At 41.3% G+C, this 18905-nt stretch overlaps 1 protein-coding gene across 1 annotated transcript in view; it reads left to right on the top strand.

Annotated features, from left to right (window-relative positions):
• LOC146784215 (uncharacterized) overlaps positions 1-18905 on the top strand; it is a 205315-nt gene that overhangs the window by 50587 nt on the left and 135823 nt on the right. The window contains exon 2 of the mRNA XM_085634359.1: positions 14634-14798. Coding sequence (XP_085490485.1) covers positions 14634-14798 — 165 coding nt within the window. The remainder of the gene's footprint in view (positions 1-14633; positions 14799-18905) is intronic.

The raw sequence follows: 18905 nt of genomic DNA, 5'->3' as shown, positions 1-18905 counted from the left end.
GGGTCTGACCAATACTTGGGGGTTTTCACATTTTGATTGTGGAAATGCAGATAGCTGAGATGCAATAGAGACAGAAGAAATGGTTTGTCGGCTTAAGGGACTTTTGTCTCAGAAGTCCCGGAGGACCTTGGGTCAAGCCAGGCCAGACATCTGACTCAAGCCAGACTGAAACCTTCGATGGCTTGCCCACTTCTGCTGTGAAGCTGCCTATATGTTTAATTTCTAATTAAAACTATACTTTTAGTTCCTATCTCTCACACCTTCCCAAGATAATAGGGGAACACCTTTCTGGTAATTCCTGCACAACACCAACTCTGCCAACCATGCACAACCTCACAGTTTAACATGCTACTCATCCAAAAATGTACCTCACAACGAGGTATGAATCTCATTATAAAAGCTACAATACAACACATCGTGCTGTGCTGTTTATTTTTGTAATAGGTTGCAGAGCGAAAAGATTTATGTACTACTGTTTGTTACCATTTCTGAGTTTTTAGAGTACAGTTTTTTGTGTGTCGGTGTATAGACCGACAGTTCTGCCTCTGTTCTGTTGGTTGCTGTTTGAGTTTGCAGAGAAAGAGTCTCATCACTGTGCTGTATGTTGTTGTTTGTTGTAAAAGTTTTTGTTGCTCTTGTGTGTGAATTTCTAGAGCTGTGGTAGCTCAGAGCTCAAAGTGGGAGGATTGAGTGTATCCCCTAAACTACTATGCAGACAGTGAAGAAAAATATGAAGGCAATGATATTTAATTTCAAACTTAGAACAGTGATGTCAGAGTGCAATTCTGCTTCTGGCCTTGTGGGCGAGGTTTAGACCAAGAAAACAGCACAAATTGCACCAGTTGCATCCGATGCAAAAATTTTCTAACTGAAAAGACCAAGTATGGGATTTGTGCTGTTTCCAGTTCCAAAAATGTTACAAAGGCTAACTTGGAGAACTAACCATGGCTAAACAATATGAGAATTGTAAGGGTTCCCTGAAGTCCTGTCATTGTTGATTGTTAAAGAAAGCCTCTTTTTCAGGCATGAAGAATTTATGACAATTGAAAATTCTTTAAGTTTTGTTTCTAACAGATGCGGTTTTGGCCAGCCATCTGCAGTCAAAGTTTTACAAAGGCGGATGAGCATTACCACATCCTTAACCAAGCACAAGACTTGAGAGGGCTCATGCTGACATTGATCAAGCCTTTTCTTGATTTAAGAACATCAAATATGAGAGAAGAACATTACAGCTTCCTTTTAGTGTGGGTCTCCTTGCCAAAATTGTTTGATCAGCCAAACCATTCTCTCTTTGGGGGTGCAGTGATGTTGGATACAGGAAGGGGAAAAAACTGATAATTCTTAAATCAAGAGACTTGTAAAAAATAATGTTCTCATTTCAGGAAATGACATAGATTCAGAAACATTTCTTTTTATTGTGACTCCCTTAAATGCTTAGATGTTTTGTTTGATTACCACACATGCACATCGAAAATATATTGAAATGCTAATGATTGTACAGTGGTTAGAATTCTGGTCAGTGCTAATTAAATAATGACTGGCAATATGTTTGCTGACAGGTAAAGGAGTGTGAGGAACAGCTGTCAGGTATTATGTGAGTATGAGTGACAGCTGTCAGGTTTAGGAAGGCTTCCATCCACAGAGCCTGTGTATGAGTGACAACTCACAAGCAGAGAAAGTCTTTCTTGAGAATGTGTTGCTGACGCTGTTAGTCTAAGAAGGCATCCACATTTTATCTTGATATGAGTGCCAGCTGTAGGTACTGGGTGACTTCTTTTTATGATTTCTGTGTCAAGACATCTTCCATAAACTGTAAACGAGAGACTGCTTTCATGTTGAAGAAGCTTTGCACCCATTACTTCAGAATCAGTGACAGCTCTCAGGCAAAGGATGGTTTTGGCAGGCTTTATTTCTTAATCTCACTTCTGATTTTGAACCCAGACTGTGAGGACTGAGTAGTGCGCATTGAATCCATTATGAAGATTGCTCTGTAATCAGCTTACCTACACAGAGAGACTTTAGTGTGAGAATCAAAATACTTAGGGTTTGTTGCTCAGGAGCAAGGGTGCATTCAGTAGGGGTTCAGGGGAATAACGCTGTCCTCTGCAGCCCCTTTGGTGGAGACATTGAACCCAAGGCCTATATGTATCTGTGAGATATGGGAGACTGAGGTGCTCCCGCCATGTTCTACAAGGAGCCCCATCATTTTGTTGGCACTACATGGGTGGCAAGGAGTATTAAGTCTTTCGTTAGAAAACTACTAGAAAAAAACAAGCATGTAGTATTGATAGTGCTAAGTTCCAAATTATATCTTTTTTAGGTTTCCCAAGAATACTCATTTAGGGTAGGTCACATTTTTCCATCCAGTCCAGGAGTTTAAGCTGCCATGATTTGTCTTAATTATTTTTGTACCGATTTGTTTGGATTCATTTTATAATTTTGATCATGTGTTATCACTGGTCAGAATTAGCTATTTTTTAATATTATATTCCTGATAGATGTTTAATTTTTTTTTTCTTCATTTTTCTGAGCATAGTTTTATCAGTATACAGCCAGGTGACTTATATATTTCTGTTGTACTTATTGTAACCAGAGATTCTTTGACAGCACACAATAAACTGCCACTTGCCGTGCCCGATGTGCTCACCTTTTTATTGCTATTTATTACTTTGTAGCACGGGATGCGAGCACCATTAATAGCTCATGTTTCTTGAAGCAAAATAATGTGATTTTTTTCAATACTTTGAAATTCATTGTCATTTTCTTTTCTGGAGGCCTTCTTTCTTCTAGGAGATTATCTTCCAGGTGTAGTATTCATTTTAATTGCATATGCTAGGAGCTCCTATGCAGATTGCTCATCACATAATTCCAAAGTGAGTCATACTTGTCTTTGGTTTCTTTAATGTTCCTTGTAAGATCAGAGAGACAGAGATTTCTCTGTCCACTATCAGTAGCTCATTAATATGTTTGCCATTTGGTTCTTTACTCAAACAGTCATCTCGATTTATAGAGCAGGGCTACTCTCCCATGGGGTATTCTTCAATCCTGTTGTTCCCATTTGTTTCTAAAAAAAATTGATAACAGCCACAGCTTAATTTTTTAAATGCATTGGGGAACATCCCATCAATCCTTATAACATTTAACCTTCATCATTTTGCTGCTGGTGTTGTCATGTTCCTTCAAAATAGTTATTAGTTCAATGTCTCTGTAAGTTATTATTGTCAAATACATAATGGATTTGGAAATCCCTAAAATGTGTGGCAAATATAATACTAAATTGCTATCTTCTCAAGGGAATATTCCATATATGTAAATGTGGTATTTGGCTAAATTTTAATCTTCTATCACCATTACCAAAAGTGTATTCTTTTCCATTGTCTGGCATCTGATTCTTTGTCTATAAATGTGGGCCATTGATAATAGCCTCTGTTTTTTATTGTATCTTCATTATTATGTCTACTGCCTTTGTCATCCCCTTGCATCCTTATGGAATGATCAAACAATGCTCTGTACATCCGTTTGCCATTGACTGTGGTTCTTTGTTTCACTCAAGATTGTACTTTGAACCATTTTTTTTTAACCCGTTGCCTTTTGTGGTTTTTATTGCTACTGGTCCCTTACCTTCTTATTTTGTTTAATGAGAGCTCCATGATTTTGATACTTTCATCTTACTTAGTTTTCCCTTCATCAATTGCTTCCTCATTTAATAATGCTGCCCCTATTATTTTCAGTTTCTACTGTTCTATTTTTCACTCTGTACCTTGCCAATTTATTGATATTATAACAATATCATCTTCAAAACAATACGTCTGTAGCTGACATTCGAGGGAGCTATAACTTTCGGTTTGATTTATTTGTAATAGCACGATTTCCAAAGAATGATTCATTAGGTCTCACCCACAGACAGCTTCCGGCCTGTTATGGACAGCACCTAATGTTACAATGGGCTTTTGGCCAGCTTAGTGCTTTTCTTTTAGGGCTCCATGGGAGTGCAAGTGTTTTCTTGCTCTATTCCTCAGTTTCGGTTTTCACCACAAATATCAAGACTTATCTTTCCTATGTGCTCCACATTGCTCACTCCAGCTAATCATTGGTTCCCCACTGGCATTTTTTTAACCTTTGTTTAATTTATTTTTTCACCTTCCTGCCTCAGCATCACCCATGCTTTTCCGTCCACTCCCTGTTGTTTCCCCTGTGTTCACTTCTTCCTTATGTGTTCTCCCACCAGCTCCTCCATTAATCCCCCACCTCACGTCACATTCCAATTAAAAAAAAAAAAACAATTTCTTGGAGGACCCTGCTGCTGCTATTTGCTGCCAGGCACCTCTATTTAAAAATTTAAAAAGAAAGCTCTTTTGTACAAGTTTTAAAAAAAATTTATTTACCACTCCAAATGACGTCGGCCATCTTGAATCGATAAATAAAAAAACTACAGAAAATGACAGCTGCTTTATGTCTTCTGTGGATGCATGCCTGTGAATGTATGACATTTCAACGCATACATTCACAACGCATTGCCTTACAACGCGGTTGTTACAACGACCGCGTTGTTACCACGCGTGCCATTACATCGCAAGTCGTATCAACGTCTTACTGTAGGGGGTGCCCTGAAGTTAGGAATAGTATTAATTACTATTCCTACTCCAGTTTGTGCAACAGCAGGGAAGGTGTTGGATTCAAAATCCAACACGTTCCCTGGTGTTGCACACCCCCACAGCAAGTCGTTGATACGACTTGCGATGTAATGGCACGCGTGGTAACAATGCGGTCGTTGTAATGACCACGTTGTAAAAAGCCATGCGTTGTGGAAACAGCGTTGTAAACGCTATTTCCCGTGCCTGGTGACGGGTGCATATGCATATGTCATCACCCTGGGCAGCTTTAGCGTCAGAACACTTACTCAATCATACACGCCACTGCGCTCTTTTTCTGTATTTGTTTTTACTGCCGATGCTGCAGAACATTGGCAAAATCATTTTGTTCTGCCAATGCTGCACTGCCAAAACCAGTAGTTCAAAAAGGGGAGAAGTTCTGGTTTTGCAAATGCTTGTTTTTCATATTACAGGTTTACATGTTCTCATTTGATCTTAGCATTACACATTCTCTTTGTACTGCAGTAACTAATGACCTAATAAACAGTGTAGTGCTTTATTATAGCTCTATAGCCCACTGCCAAGGGCTATACTAATTGATAACGGCCCTGAACCCGTTATAGGCCCGAGCTGCAGGCGAAGGCCTATAACAAGGTTGAGAGCCTTTAACAACCTGTATAGCCCTCTAAGGGTAGAATTCTCTAAATTAAAAAAGGAGAAACAGAAAGACAAACATTGGAATGTTGGAGCAGAAGGCTTATACCAGCCATTATAAGCCGGGAGCCACTCTATTGTCTTCAATGGAGCTCTCAATATTTCAGTGTAATAAAAGTTACCAATGCTTCTTTCACAGAACCAACCTCTGATGTCTTAGACATATTCATTCATTCCCAGTCTCAGGGTATTAGTACAGCTTTCTGTCCTTATTTTGCTATTTGATCTGTATTTTCTGACAGCCTTAGTAGATCTCCAAAAACACCTTGCAGACCATGGACTGTATTTCTGCGATTGAGACTTCATCTGAGCTGATAGCATTTAATTGCATGCTTCTATTTCCATTTGTCTGTGTCTTTATTAGTGAATATGAAGATCTATTATTTATTGGTTGCTGCTATTTGGTACCCATTGTTTTGACTCCCTTGGATGCCACCTATTTTATTCCTACACAAATGTCTCACAGATGTATCTTTGTCCTTATTCTCCTGAGCATCATTTGCATCATCATTTGTTCAGGGCCTGAGCATCATTTGTTCCATGCCTGAATTCCATTTTGAGTCTCTTCTGGGACATGAAATGTTTAACTTAATACCCATCTTGCTCGTGGACTTTGTCAGGATTAGGAAGAGTGAAGGTACACAAATCCTAGAAAGACAATCTAAAAGGCAGTTGGGGAATCACAGGCCAGGAAGGCAGTTAAAACTAAAAATTCAAAGAACACCAGCACAGAGGAATCAGAGTGAATTTAAGAATGCTTGTAAGTGGTGGAGAACAGGCTTGTGGAAACTAGGTGTGAGAACTAGACTGCTAACCTCCGTACATGCTTGTTTTCGGGTTAGGCCCACATCTTTTCTGACTTGTTAGGTATTGGATACTTCATCCGGATATAGAGTGCAAAAGCTGCCTGGCAACGTCTCATGTAGTTGCATAGCTTCTCACTTAAGTAGTTCATCACCTTACTCAATCCCTGCACTTTTGTTGTTTTCTCTATTCAGTTCCCTCATGTAGTGGGATTAAGAAGGATTGCTAGCTTGTTGTTTTGCTACCTATCTCCTTAGTATTCAAGATTGTATGGCGTTCTGCATCAGTATTCGGGTCGGTGTTGGACTCATTACAGCACCTTCCTTCATGGGGTTGGTGTAGCATGGTAATACTATATGCACTAGGACCCTTGTGGTCCTGGGCGGACTTTAAACAGGAACTACGTGCTATGAAGGGAGGTAGTAGGGTGTGGCTCTAGGAAGTATGATGTAATGTGCAGTGTGTGAGTGAATGTTGGAGAATAAAGATATACTTGACAGCACCTCTTGTGTGTGGCATAATCTAGCTGCATGCTCCATGGGTGGGGAAGAGGCTACAGTTGGTAAGCTAAATTCTCTTCTGATTCTCACATTATTTGTATCCCTTGTTTGAGTGCTCGGTTCCAAGCCACATCACCCTTGTTCCTGCTGCCTCCTTACTGAAGTTCCAAAGTACACGAGTATCACCTTTGCCTGTCTCTCACGCTCCTCCCCCTTTTTCCTCTCTGGTTCTCTACTTGATCTGTAAATCCTTGTACTGATCGACAGAGAGGGAGTAGGAGGCGCAGGATTCTAATTGGAGACACAGAGATTGACCTTACAAAGTGTGACACACTTTACTACCACAGGTTCACAGATTAGACGTCAGAGTACCACGTGCAGTGACAAATGGACTCCAGGTGTATGTCAATGTTATTGCTCACATTTACCTTCTTTCCTCCCCTGAGTCCCTCAGTTTCCATGTCAGAGTCTACCTACAAAGTGGTATTCCTAGATGACACTGCAGTCATTTTGCCCTGCAGCTCATGTTCCATGTCATTTCTGTGTTTTCTAGTTTTTATGTTATCTAGTTTTTATCTTAAGTATATTAATTTGATAGTTGGATACAAAAAACTTATGTTTGATAAAGTGTTTATTAAACTTTTGTTCTTTTAATCTGGCATGTACTTTTAATATTGTTATGGTTTTAATTAACTAAAAAATAAAAATGTACCTTACCTTACCTCATGTCCCAATCATAAGATTTATGAAATAATTGTAATCACAATGTTCTTGGAAATAACTCCATGTGACTTGCACTGTCACGGAAAACTTCACTGATTACCTGCCTGCTCAAATTTACTTGCATATGCTATTCTAGCTGCAAAAAGGACGAGCATAGCTTTAGCATGTGAATATACAATGCGCCAAATATATGCTAATCTGCGCCTAGTATATTCTGTGTAAAAAATGAATAAAAAGATTTGAAAACATTGTATTCCTAAACACTGAAGACCGAAGGACTGTTAAACCCTCCAGTCTCCAGTTGCCTCATTCACTTTGCCATTCTCCTATATTACCATACTGGTGCTCTTTGCTAAGATATTAACATTGATTGTTTTTCACTGTTACCAGAGTTGCGACAATTAACCTGCAATTCTTTAGTTGCACAGTTTGTATCTGAGTTAGGTGGGTACCTTACTGATGAAAGGTACTGACCCCATCAGATCTGAGCATGAAACCGGGCGCTTGGAGACCCTTTCATCTCTGTATGAGTCATGCCATGGGTAATACTAAAACAGTTGTCACCCGTGGATATTTTTAGGGTCGAGCCGGCTACACTATTGTGTTCAATAAAGGACTTGTAGCCTGCCTACTACTTTCTATTTGTTGGATCCAGTTTCAGTCTTCTTTGCTGATTCCAAACTGGCCAGCGGACCCCAAATGTCAGTTCAGTTTGCCTGTGTGGAGCAGGGACCAAGCACAGATTATTATTATTATTATTATTAATGCTATTTGTAGAGCGCTCGGCTACCTCCAACGGAGGTGTCCCGGCGCTCAAACGTAATCAATGCTCGTCTGCTGCTTCTAACGTGAATGAAGTACTATTTCTCCGCCCCCTCGCCTCACTCTTCCCTCTTCACCCAGTCTGGCTTCCCAGCACACAAACATCACTCGAAATGTGCGTGAATTGGGATGAAAATAAGTGGTAGGAGGCACTGTCGATAGAAGCTGTCCTCCACCCACAGTACCCATCTGCCATCCCCGTGGCCACCTCTCAGCTCCCAGTTTTCAGCAGCTTGTCTTTTCTCTGGCCAAGATTCCCACCCGGACAGGAATGTAACATTTCAACAATTTCATTTTATTGGAGTCATCGACAGTGGACTGCAGGTTGCCGGAATTCAAACAGGGCCATTCAGTGCCATTTTGCCAAAATTCTTTAACCTCTCAACACTCTCTAAAGGGATCATAAGGGGATTTAGTCAGTCTCATTGCTGATGAAATGCTGTTTTTTAGTTGAACATCCACAGCACACCAAAGCACTGCAATGAACACGTAACTACAACTGTTGCGGGCCACTGTAATGAAAGCTCCAGTCGTATTTAGTACAATGAAGTATATTTATTCAGAGCAAGCAGGTACATCTTCTCATCACGATGTCTTATCTCTAACTGTCTACTATAAGATCTAGAACACACACACAAGAACATACAGGGACAGTAACTATGGTAATAGTTACTAAGAAGCTGTGATGCCACAGCCACCATGCTAAAATCACATGCTCTTTTGCAATGATTCTCTTTAGTTTAATGATTGTATTTCATTAGGCTAACAGGGACAGATGTGGGGTTATGGCCAAAGATGCCACCTGTGGTGCTGAGAAACCACGTTTGAGTCTTGGCAGCGACTCAACATCTGTGATTCTGTGCAGATCACTAAATCTCCTGACAACTTCAATACAGTACTTTCGGCTATCTAAAACTGTACAAAAAATTGATTTTGTTGTGATGCAGAGAGAAAAGCACCCAAAGAGAAGATTCCCAAAGACCAATTGCAGCACATTTTTATTAAAAGCCATGAAAAACCAGAGCTGTTAAATAATAATACACTGGACATCCACCATTAATATTTGTTGCGGTATTAATATTTATTAGCTAGCCTGGCTCGATTTGTTTTCTCCCTACACAATACCGTTGGCTCACCTGCTCCTCCGTGCCCACAGCCACGGAAAGCCCTGGCCCAGCTCCAGCTCACCTGTGCTTAAATGGACTCTTGCGCTCTGACAGATACACAGCTAAATATGGAGGCCAATAATTCAATACAGTATGACTGTGCTGGGGCTGCTACTAAATCCATCCAGCAGTAAATATCATCTGAAGCCAATGCAAGCTTTTATCTTTCCAATTTAGGAAGCCTGAGCATCCAGTGAATCATGTAATTTAGAGTCGTGCCTGTCTCAGACATCAAATATAATTTTTTTAGAGCTTGCCTGAGAAATCCTATACAATGACAGGCCATACCATACATTGACAGTCCATACCATATCATACAATGACTATACCATACTATACTATACAATGACTGGCCATACCATACCATTCCATACCATACTATACAATGGCAGGACATGCCATACTATACAAAGACAGGCCATACCATACCATGAAATAACAGGCCATACCATACCATACTACAGAATAACAGGCCATACAGTGCTATACTATCGAATTACAGTTCATACCATACCATTCTTCAGAATGACAGGTCATACCATACTATGCTGTAGAATGACAGGCCATACCGTACAACACTATGGAATGGCAGGTCATTGCATGCCACACCGCAGCACAAAACACCACTAAATAAAAACACTGGCAAAGCCAATAGATCCTGCATAGGCGAGACCTATTGGCTTTGCTAATGCTTGTTTATAGTAGGAGTTCGCAAAGTGAAGTAACTTTTAAATGTATTTATTTTTGGCTGGCACTTTTATGACAAATGGCTAATTAGGCATTTGCACTAGATTTGAATGATTTGCACTTGTATTTTGTTGCAGTTCAACAAGATGTTGAATATTGTTTTATTTAAACAGTACTAAAACATAAATGTTTTACTCTGTACAAACATTTACCCCACACTGAAAGGTGATTAAAAACTGCTCTGCCATCTAAATAGGTTGAAAAATATTTACCTTGTGCATAGATCAATCACACAATTGTGGTATTTTGACAATATCCTAGTGTAGTAATACGCCTAGTTTTTGCCAATGTATAAATAGTATAATTTCCTAAAACAAAAAAATAGAATAAAAAATCCTGGACACACTAAAGGAACATCAGCATCCTGTGGAGGAATATTACTTGTCTTTAGTCATAGAGATCACATCATACCTGTTTGTAAAGCACTTCATTGGCAATGAGATTGTTTAGTGCCATTGGGGACTAATGAAGACCCACACTGCTGGGTGAGAAGGGTTGATCATGTCAAGGAAGAGCAACAGGTGTTGCAGGGGTGTGGAATTTCCATAGCCCCACACCCAGGACTTATTGTTTGTGATCAAGAACAACAAGGTTTCATGTTTATTTTGTCCTTGGGACAAGCAGGCCCAACCCCCTGCAGCACAAACCATTTGGCTGCCAGTTCACAGTACATTATGTGTCAGAGAAGGGCATTATCTGAAGATAAGGTAATATTTCTGCCCATATGTTACTGTTGTTCAAACTTTTGTTTATGGTTCATTAATGCAAAGCCTTTATTATTAGGGTGAGTGCTTTAAAGAACTATTGCAAGCTCGGATAGTGGGTAAAGTATAAAAATGCACACACACTTTTGCAGAGTTTAACACTATGAAGCTACATTTAAGGTGCCCAGAATGCTCTCTGATTAGATGCAAATATTTGCAGAAGCTTAAAATAAAAATTGATGATTATTTCCTTTCAAAATTAAATGTTAACAAAAAATACAACTAGGGAAAGAAAACGTTTTGCTAAACTACTGTGAAATTTTAGGTACCATTTCCTCGTAACATCGTATAGTAGAATGTGTTGATGCATGCTAGTATTTCCAAAAATATTCATAATGGAAAATCAGTGTAACCAGTTTCACAAGATTATGGGAAACATGAAAATAATAAACATTAGCAAAGCCAAAATGTCTGACATTGGGATTCAGCCTTTTGGTTTTGTCCAAGTGTGTTTTGTTTTGACATGGTTTTGGTAAAACTTTTTTGTTGTGAGACCTGCCAGACACTCCCGATTATAACCAATATTGGTAAAAAGCTAAAATATTTTTGGGTCTCAGAAAGCACACATTACCACAGTAGTTCCTGGCAACGAGTGCCGATATGCTCTTTGTGAAAGAGCAGAATGCTGTTACTCACAGTAAAGCCAGCCGACAGATAGATAGATAGATAGATAGATAGATAGATAGATAGATAGATAGATAGATAGAGAGAGAGAGAGAGAGATAGATAGATAGATAGATAGATAGATAGATAGATAGATAGATAGATAGATAGATAGATAGATAGATAGATAGATAGATAGATAGATAGATAGATAGATAGATAGATAGATAGATGGATAGATGGATAGATAGATAGGGCCCAATTCTTAAAGAAAGTCACAGAAGTGCACCCATGGTATATGTCCTTGCATTCGTGCACATTTACAGCTTTCATAAATTTACAAGAATTTGCAGAAGTAGGCCAGGAAATGGTACACTTAGAAAATTTTTGTAAACTGCATTTTAGCACAAGCAAATATGTATGTGTAGATTTGTTCATTTGACAATCTGCTGAGTGATTACAAGGTCATTTTTCCTCCAACCCTTTTTTTCCCAAACCTGGAAGAATTTTTACTTCTGCCCTCGTCGGGAATGAATTTCCAACCTTTCTCAGTTTGTGAAAAGATTTGAGAAGAGCTGGTGAAAACCTCTAAAACATGCACCTTAGTAGGTTTGCACAGACTTAAAAGGGCATTCCAACACTGAAACTATTGCTTACAGCTAACACCAACCCCAGTATGAAGATGTGTGGCAAGGTCGCAAAATCAGTGACTTGCTAGCATTCAAACCCTACTATAGTATGAGCTCTGGCATAATCAGGGAGGCTATTATCAGAGCTCTCATATAAAGAGATTGCTGCCCTAATTTGTCATCACACTATCCGGCACCAAAGGCACAAGTGGATTTTTTTACAGGACAAGTAGATTTATAAAGCAACCAGTCCCATGGATAGGTAGATATTATATTAAATTCCACACCGCTTAGGTGGTGAGCGTATGAGAGGAATGGTGAAGCTAGGGGTTAGAAAAGGATGAGGAATCAGTAACATAGAAGGGGAAATGGTACACCTGTTGGAGAAAAACAATACACATAACAGGGAAAAAGTACAGGCAACTTGGAGCTATAGCCTCTAAACCAGCTGCTTTGACAACACAGCATAAAAGAGGCACAAAGCACATGCTCTCTTAGTGCGTTGTCAAGAGCTCAATACAGTCCATATTGGAGGTGAGAAGGGGAAACCAGGGCAGGGAAAAGGAGTAGGGAATGACGGTTACAATACAGTGAAGTCTTAAGAGTTGAAAAATAGTGGGTAGAAACTGGTATCAGTTGAGCGGAGAGAGCCCAACAGATAAATCTGTTTCAAAGCCATTGCCCTATATGATGTGCACAATGGGGCACCTCATCAAATAATCTCAAAAAACGAAATCAACATTTTGCCCAAAATCTTAATCTTCAGTCAACTTCTCAAGGTTTGGTAAAAACAAAAAATATATATAGCTATAAATGCATCTCTAATTTCATAACATAGCCCTAATTCTTCCTTTGCAATCTGAATACTGTCTTTATTTATGTTTAACTTGAACATCAGCCCATGTAATTAGCTTGAACATCAACCTATGTAAACAAGTAGTTTCCATACTGGTCCCAAATTAAAAACAAACTCTAAAGTGACACAACAGTAGCATGCCTCATATACCTTTTAACATAACTAAGCCTAACACAACTACACTGAGAAATGCCCTCTTATTATCACCCTCTTCCCATTTACTTTTTCTCTGCAACATTTGATCAGGCTTCAAAAATAGGTCCCATAACAATCGTGGATGTTTTAAATGATAAATGTGTTATAGTGATCTTTGTTCCTTTGACAAGGTTTTAGCTATCACCCTCACTCCATTGATGAAGAATAGTCATTTATAAAATGTATGTTTTATTTCAATTTAAACATACGTATAAACTAAAATCAATTGATTTCAACATGCGTACAAGATTCAAATCATGATAATTAATGTTATAAAATTAAAAGTCCCTTGCCCCCCAAGAAAAATGCATAAAATAAGGTTGGCTCCACTGATGTGGACTCTTGTTACCCTCACCCATACTCATTTACAAGACCTTTTACATCAACTAGATTCGATTAAAAAGTGGTCTTGCACTCACTCTAACAAGCACTCTTCCAATCACCATCACTCCAGTCACAAAGATTGTAGTAATCGTCCTTACTCCGTTCTTGAGAATTCTTACAACACACTAAATCCATTGTTCACGACTTACACAATGGCCCTAGCTTAATGCCGATGGACTCTTATGATTGTACCAACTCCATTGGTAAGGACTCTACATGTAGAAGAGGGCTCTTGCAATTTCCCTTCCTCCATGGACAAGGACACTTACTGTCACTTTACTCCAGTGAGAAGGACGCTTAGATTCATCCTAGCACTACTATCGAAGACACTTACTATGACTACTGACATTTACAACGACCCTGAATCGATTTATAATGATTTCTACAAATACTCTGGCTCTATTGACAAGGGCTATTACAATATCCTTGATTCCATTTACTAGTATTTGCTCAATCACTCAGACTCTGTTGGTGTGGGCTCTTGCAATCTCCCAATATTCCTACAACCACCCTGACTCCATTAATGTAAACTCTAGTAGCCGGCCTGGCTTTATAGATGAGGACTCATGCCATTACTCTGACTCTATTAATAAAAACACATACAATAACTTCCAAAACATTGGCTGTTGATAATGATTCTCATAATTACCCTGGCAGAATTGACAGGAGCTCTTAAAATCACTGTGTTCAATCTGCAAGTACTCTTATAGTCAGCCTTGCGCAATTTTTGGGGACTTAGGCCCACATGCATCAAGGAAAAAAACGGTCGCAAACGGGTAAATTCTTAGAATCTGCCCCTTTGCGACTGGAATTTTTGCATTTGGGATACATCATCCCAAATGCAAAAATCGCTAATTGCGATTGCATTTAAGGATTCGCAAATTGCGATGCGATTCCTTAATTGCGGCTTGCAATTTGCGAGTCGCAATAAAGGAATTTGTAGGAATCACTATTTTTTTTGCGATTCCTGCATGCATAGGCTTTTGCAATTCCTTATTAGCGAATCCCTATTTTTCGCTAATAAGGAATCGCAAATGGCATTTTTGATGCATGTGCCAGTTAGTCACTGTGGCTCTGAAGAAGGGAGATACTTGGCTGCTGCATTTTCCCACGTGGACTGTTTGTCTCTTACAGGCAGAGAACAAGGCGACTGGGTGCATGGCAGCAGCTAAGGTGATTGAAGCACCAACAGAGGAGCAGCTCGAAGACCATGTGGTGGAGATAGACATCTTGGCTGAGTGCCAGCACGTCAACATTGTGAAACTGCTGGAGGCACTATACTGGGAGAACCAGCTTTGGGTGAGTCATGGCATTGTCATTTATGTAACTTTGTAATTACAGGTCTGATGGCCTATGGTTGCTGCAGGCCCAGACAGTGGGAAATATGTCATTTGCTATGGTGCCGGACCTAATGCCTCTTATATATCCTGAGGTCAAATCAGGTATCATGTGTAGGCAAACAATAGTTTGGCCTAAACAATACTATGGAGACAGTATGGTTAGAGCTAAAACTAGATTCAACAATCCTGACCTTGTACATTACTCTGACGTGACTGCCAGCAAAGAGGTTACTCAACTGGATTTTCAATGAGCCAGTTAGTGTTAAATTGCCACTGGTAGCCAATACAGATTGGATTGCAACTAATGCATAGTCGTCCTATGAATTAGAACAGCCATCAAGGAAGAAAGCATGACTGTTTGTTCCCTCGATAAAGGCAAAACTAAAAATATAAATAATGGTTTGTTTGCGACAAACAGTCTCAGAAAACATAGCTGCAAACGCATCAAATGTGTTATTCCATTCACTATTTGACCATGAGCATTCGCTCAGGATGTATGACCACCTCCAATAGTGTTCACAACCTAAAACATTGATGCTAGAAAGACTTAACTTAGGTAAGTGGCTGTAAAACGGGAACAATAGTAGAAAAAAACGCCATTGTGCAGGGAGCATGGAAACACTCAATCAAATCCTGTTCAATTGCAAAAGCTTGGATGCATCACATATTAAATACTTGAAAACATGAACAAATTTTATAACTTTTGATCCAACCCGGTGCCATAGTGCAAGGGTGTGTGCGTTCTGTTAAGCATAGGTTTTGTACTAGAAGGGTACCCTTCCACTACAAAAACTATGCTTTAATACTTTTCACATTTTGTATGCGTGCTGTAGAGTGCAGCAAACATGCAAAGTTGGAAAGGTGTGGAGACGTTTTAAACTTGCTCCAGTGTTGTGCCTGCCTGAAGGAAGCATCATTTTTTGGCTCAAATACATGTGTAAAAAAGTTGCATCAAAACACATGAATGGGGAGGCGTGGCCAAGATGGCGGCGGCGTAGGAGAATTTTGCTGAGGCTCCGCCACTCAACCTGTCATCCAGCAATCTTAACCCCACAACTGTCAGCAAAACTGCCTGTAATGAGGGTCTGAGATGCAGGGCACCCCACAGTGATTGTGGAACTCCCGGCGGAGACGGAGGAACATCCCGGACCAGTAAACGCTCTGCTACTGGACCATCACAAGATGGCAGTCGGGTCTGTGAATCAGCCCTTACCCGCCATCCTCCACCAAGCCCAGATAGCCAGCATTCTGCCGGCAATGCCCCCGGCGTGGCACACAGCGGAATGGACCTATGGGGCGAGGAGTGACCACTCTGCACTAGATTCTGAAACCATTGATGCAGACAGAGGCACATCCTGGGCATCAAGCACGTTGTGGTTGGAGCCGCAGTGCACCTTTCAAGATGGAGGTTGGGCCCTTGACTCAGGCGTGACCAGCCATCCCGTATAGAACCACAATAGCCAGAACTTTGCTAACCACATCCCAAGAGTGGTGTACGAGTGCACGGACCTGTGGGGCAAGCGGCGACTGCAACTCTTGGGGTGGGTCCCTACAATGGCCCTGCAACACTGTCCACTGTGGAGCCATGACCACCTGATCCCAGCCAGTGCCATCTTCAGAACGACGCAGAGCAGATCTGAAAGATGAGCTGCGACTGCCCCATACCTACAGCTCGGACTCTTTGGTGGCTGTGCAGTGGGGGGACCCTGCTCTGCTACCTTCATCGAGCTTACGTGCACCCACTCGCAGCTCCTGAGTGACCTGAGGCTGCGGAGGAGAGGTGGGAGCAGGCCCCACAGCTCCTGCTCCTGACTGATAACTGCACCCCAAGGTCTCCCCATCTGTGACTCCATTTTCTCTCCTGGCTCAGGAGAACCAGGAGAGACAGCACTCCTGGGGCCTCGCTAACCTGTCCCACGAGCCCAGTGGGCTGGTGAACCCTCCTGGTGGGCTCGGTGTGGAGAGCCATATTAAAACAGTGCCGCAACTCCTTCACTGCCTTGCAAGGACGGTGTAGACACACTAAAAGAGGAGCTTGCCACTTTCTGTCGGGAAGTTATAGAGGTGATCAATGCGAAGAATGAGGGCTTGGAAGCCAGGTCCAGACGCAACAATCTGCACATTATTGGAGTGCCTGAATCCAAGAATTTAGGGAAAATGGAGCTGTATATCGAAGACATGCTTAAGACACTGTTTGGAGCGGAGAAACTTTCTAACATGCTGGTGGTAGAGACGGCGCACCGATCCCTTGTGCCGGTTCCGGGTACTCTTCCCCCCCCCGTCCGATAATCGCCAAGCTCCTCAATTATAGAGATCGAAATGTAGCACTCCGACTGGAGAGGGAAGTGGGCACTACGAAATATCAAGGCACAGAGGTTCAGCTATTCCCGGATTTCACGACAGCGGTGCAACAGGCTCGGCGGGAGTTCCAGCCGGTAGAAAATGCGACTGCAAGCACTGGAAATTCAATATGCTATGTTCTACCCGGCCCGGCTCAGGATTCAACATGGCAGCAAACCCAGAATATTCACGACTCCGAAGGATACTATGCTCTTCGTCAAACAGCTTGAACGCAGGGACACGGCAAGAGTAGATGGTGATGACGCGGACAATGAAGATTAAGTAAACAGCAAGCAGTTAATAGGTTATCTTTGGTACTGATGTCTGCGATCTCCTAGGTTACGGGCCCACAGATATGATACACACAAACTATATGTTACACTATGTATTTGGTACAAGTTAATTGTTTGGACCTGTACTCTGCAGCAAACATTATAGGAGTCCATGACATGCCTTTGAGACCTCCATCGAGCCGGCATTAGTGGCTATATATGGTCTAACCCTGTAAGGAAACTATATGTGTGCATGGAGATGCGCCTAAGGTTTGGAAAGGGTATTGGAGATGTCTTACGATATGGGATGCAGAGACAGTATGACGATACACATGATTATAGCAATACCGCGGTGCTAACTCTGATTTCTGTCATGGTGGCATTATTCATGATCTGGGCGGGGGTTGCAGATGGAACTTAGCCATCTCACACTTTGTTAGTGGGGCGATGGCGGACAGGACTTTGAGCTGCATTTATTAGATGTTGAATTTATTCTTTGAAATAATAAGATTCTTTTTGCATAACTGTTATAGTACAACATGATCTAATCTGACGTGATGAGGGGAAATTAGATGTGGCCCTGACCCCTCTCATTCCAACGAGGGGGCAGTTGGGCGGCTGGTGTCCTCCATAAGGGTACGCCCCAAGCAGTTGTGGGTATGTTTATTGGGTGTGAGCAGATTAGCTGCTTACGGTGGGTGGGGGGGGGGTTGTTTAACAGGTTTCTTACAATGGGGATGCTTGGCATAATTTGGATGCTTAAGTGGGTGAGGGGATTGGTTGGGTGTTTGTTCAACTGCAATAGTATGCGAATCAGAATACGTTATGGTGGTCAGAGTGTGACGAACAGCATGAATACGGTGGCCAAGTGTGCTACACAAATTGTAAACAGGGTAGATGACAGCTGAGGTAGGCAAACTTACATGGATAACGTGGAATATCAGGGGCCTTAACAATCCGAAGAAAACGAGGCAGGTACTGGCCTACCTGGATAGGCACAATGTGCAGGTGGCGTTCCTACAGGAAACACATCTGACTAAGCAGGCAGCTGATAACGTGGCCACCAAATGGGCTGGGGCAAAATGGGCATCATCCTACTCCTCTAATGCGAGAGGCGTCATGATTTTAATGTAAAATTTGTTTCCCTTTATGGCAACACATGTGGATATAGATGATAACGGTAGATACATTATTGTACAGGGGAAACTATGTGGCATGTGATTCTGTTGGCAAGACAGAGTTTATGTCCCTTATGCTGAAATAACCATAAAGTTTCACAGCTAACTGGAAGAAGGTATTTGGCTGTGTACCCTGGGGAGATTATCTGGTCTTTTGGCTACCCCTTACCCTTTCCCCTAGGAAGGGGAGGGTTGGGGTTTGTCCCCCTGCCACCGAAGTGACGCTACTAGCGTCCTGCGCAAACCTTGCCACTGCAGCAATAGATATGGTTTTGC

This window comes from Triturus cristatus, chromosome 11, assembly GCF_964204655.1.
Source record: "Triturus cristatus chromosome 11, aTriCri1.1, whole genome shotgun sequence".
Classification (NCBI taxonomy): Eukaryota; Metazoa; Chordata; class Amphibia; order Caudata; family Salamandridae; genus Triturus; species Triturus cristatus.
This window is presented reverse-complemented; position numbering and strand designations above follow the sequence as displayed.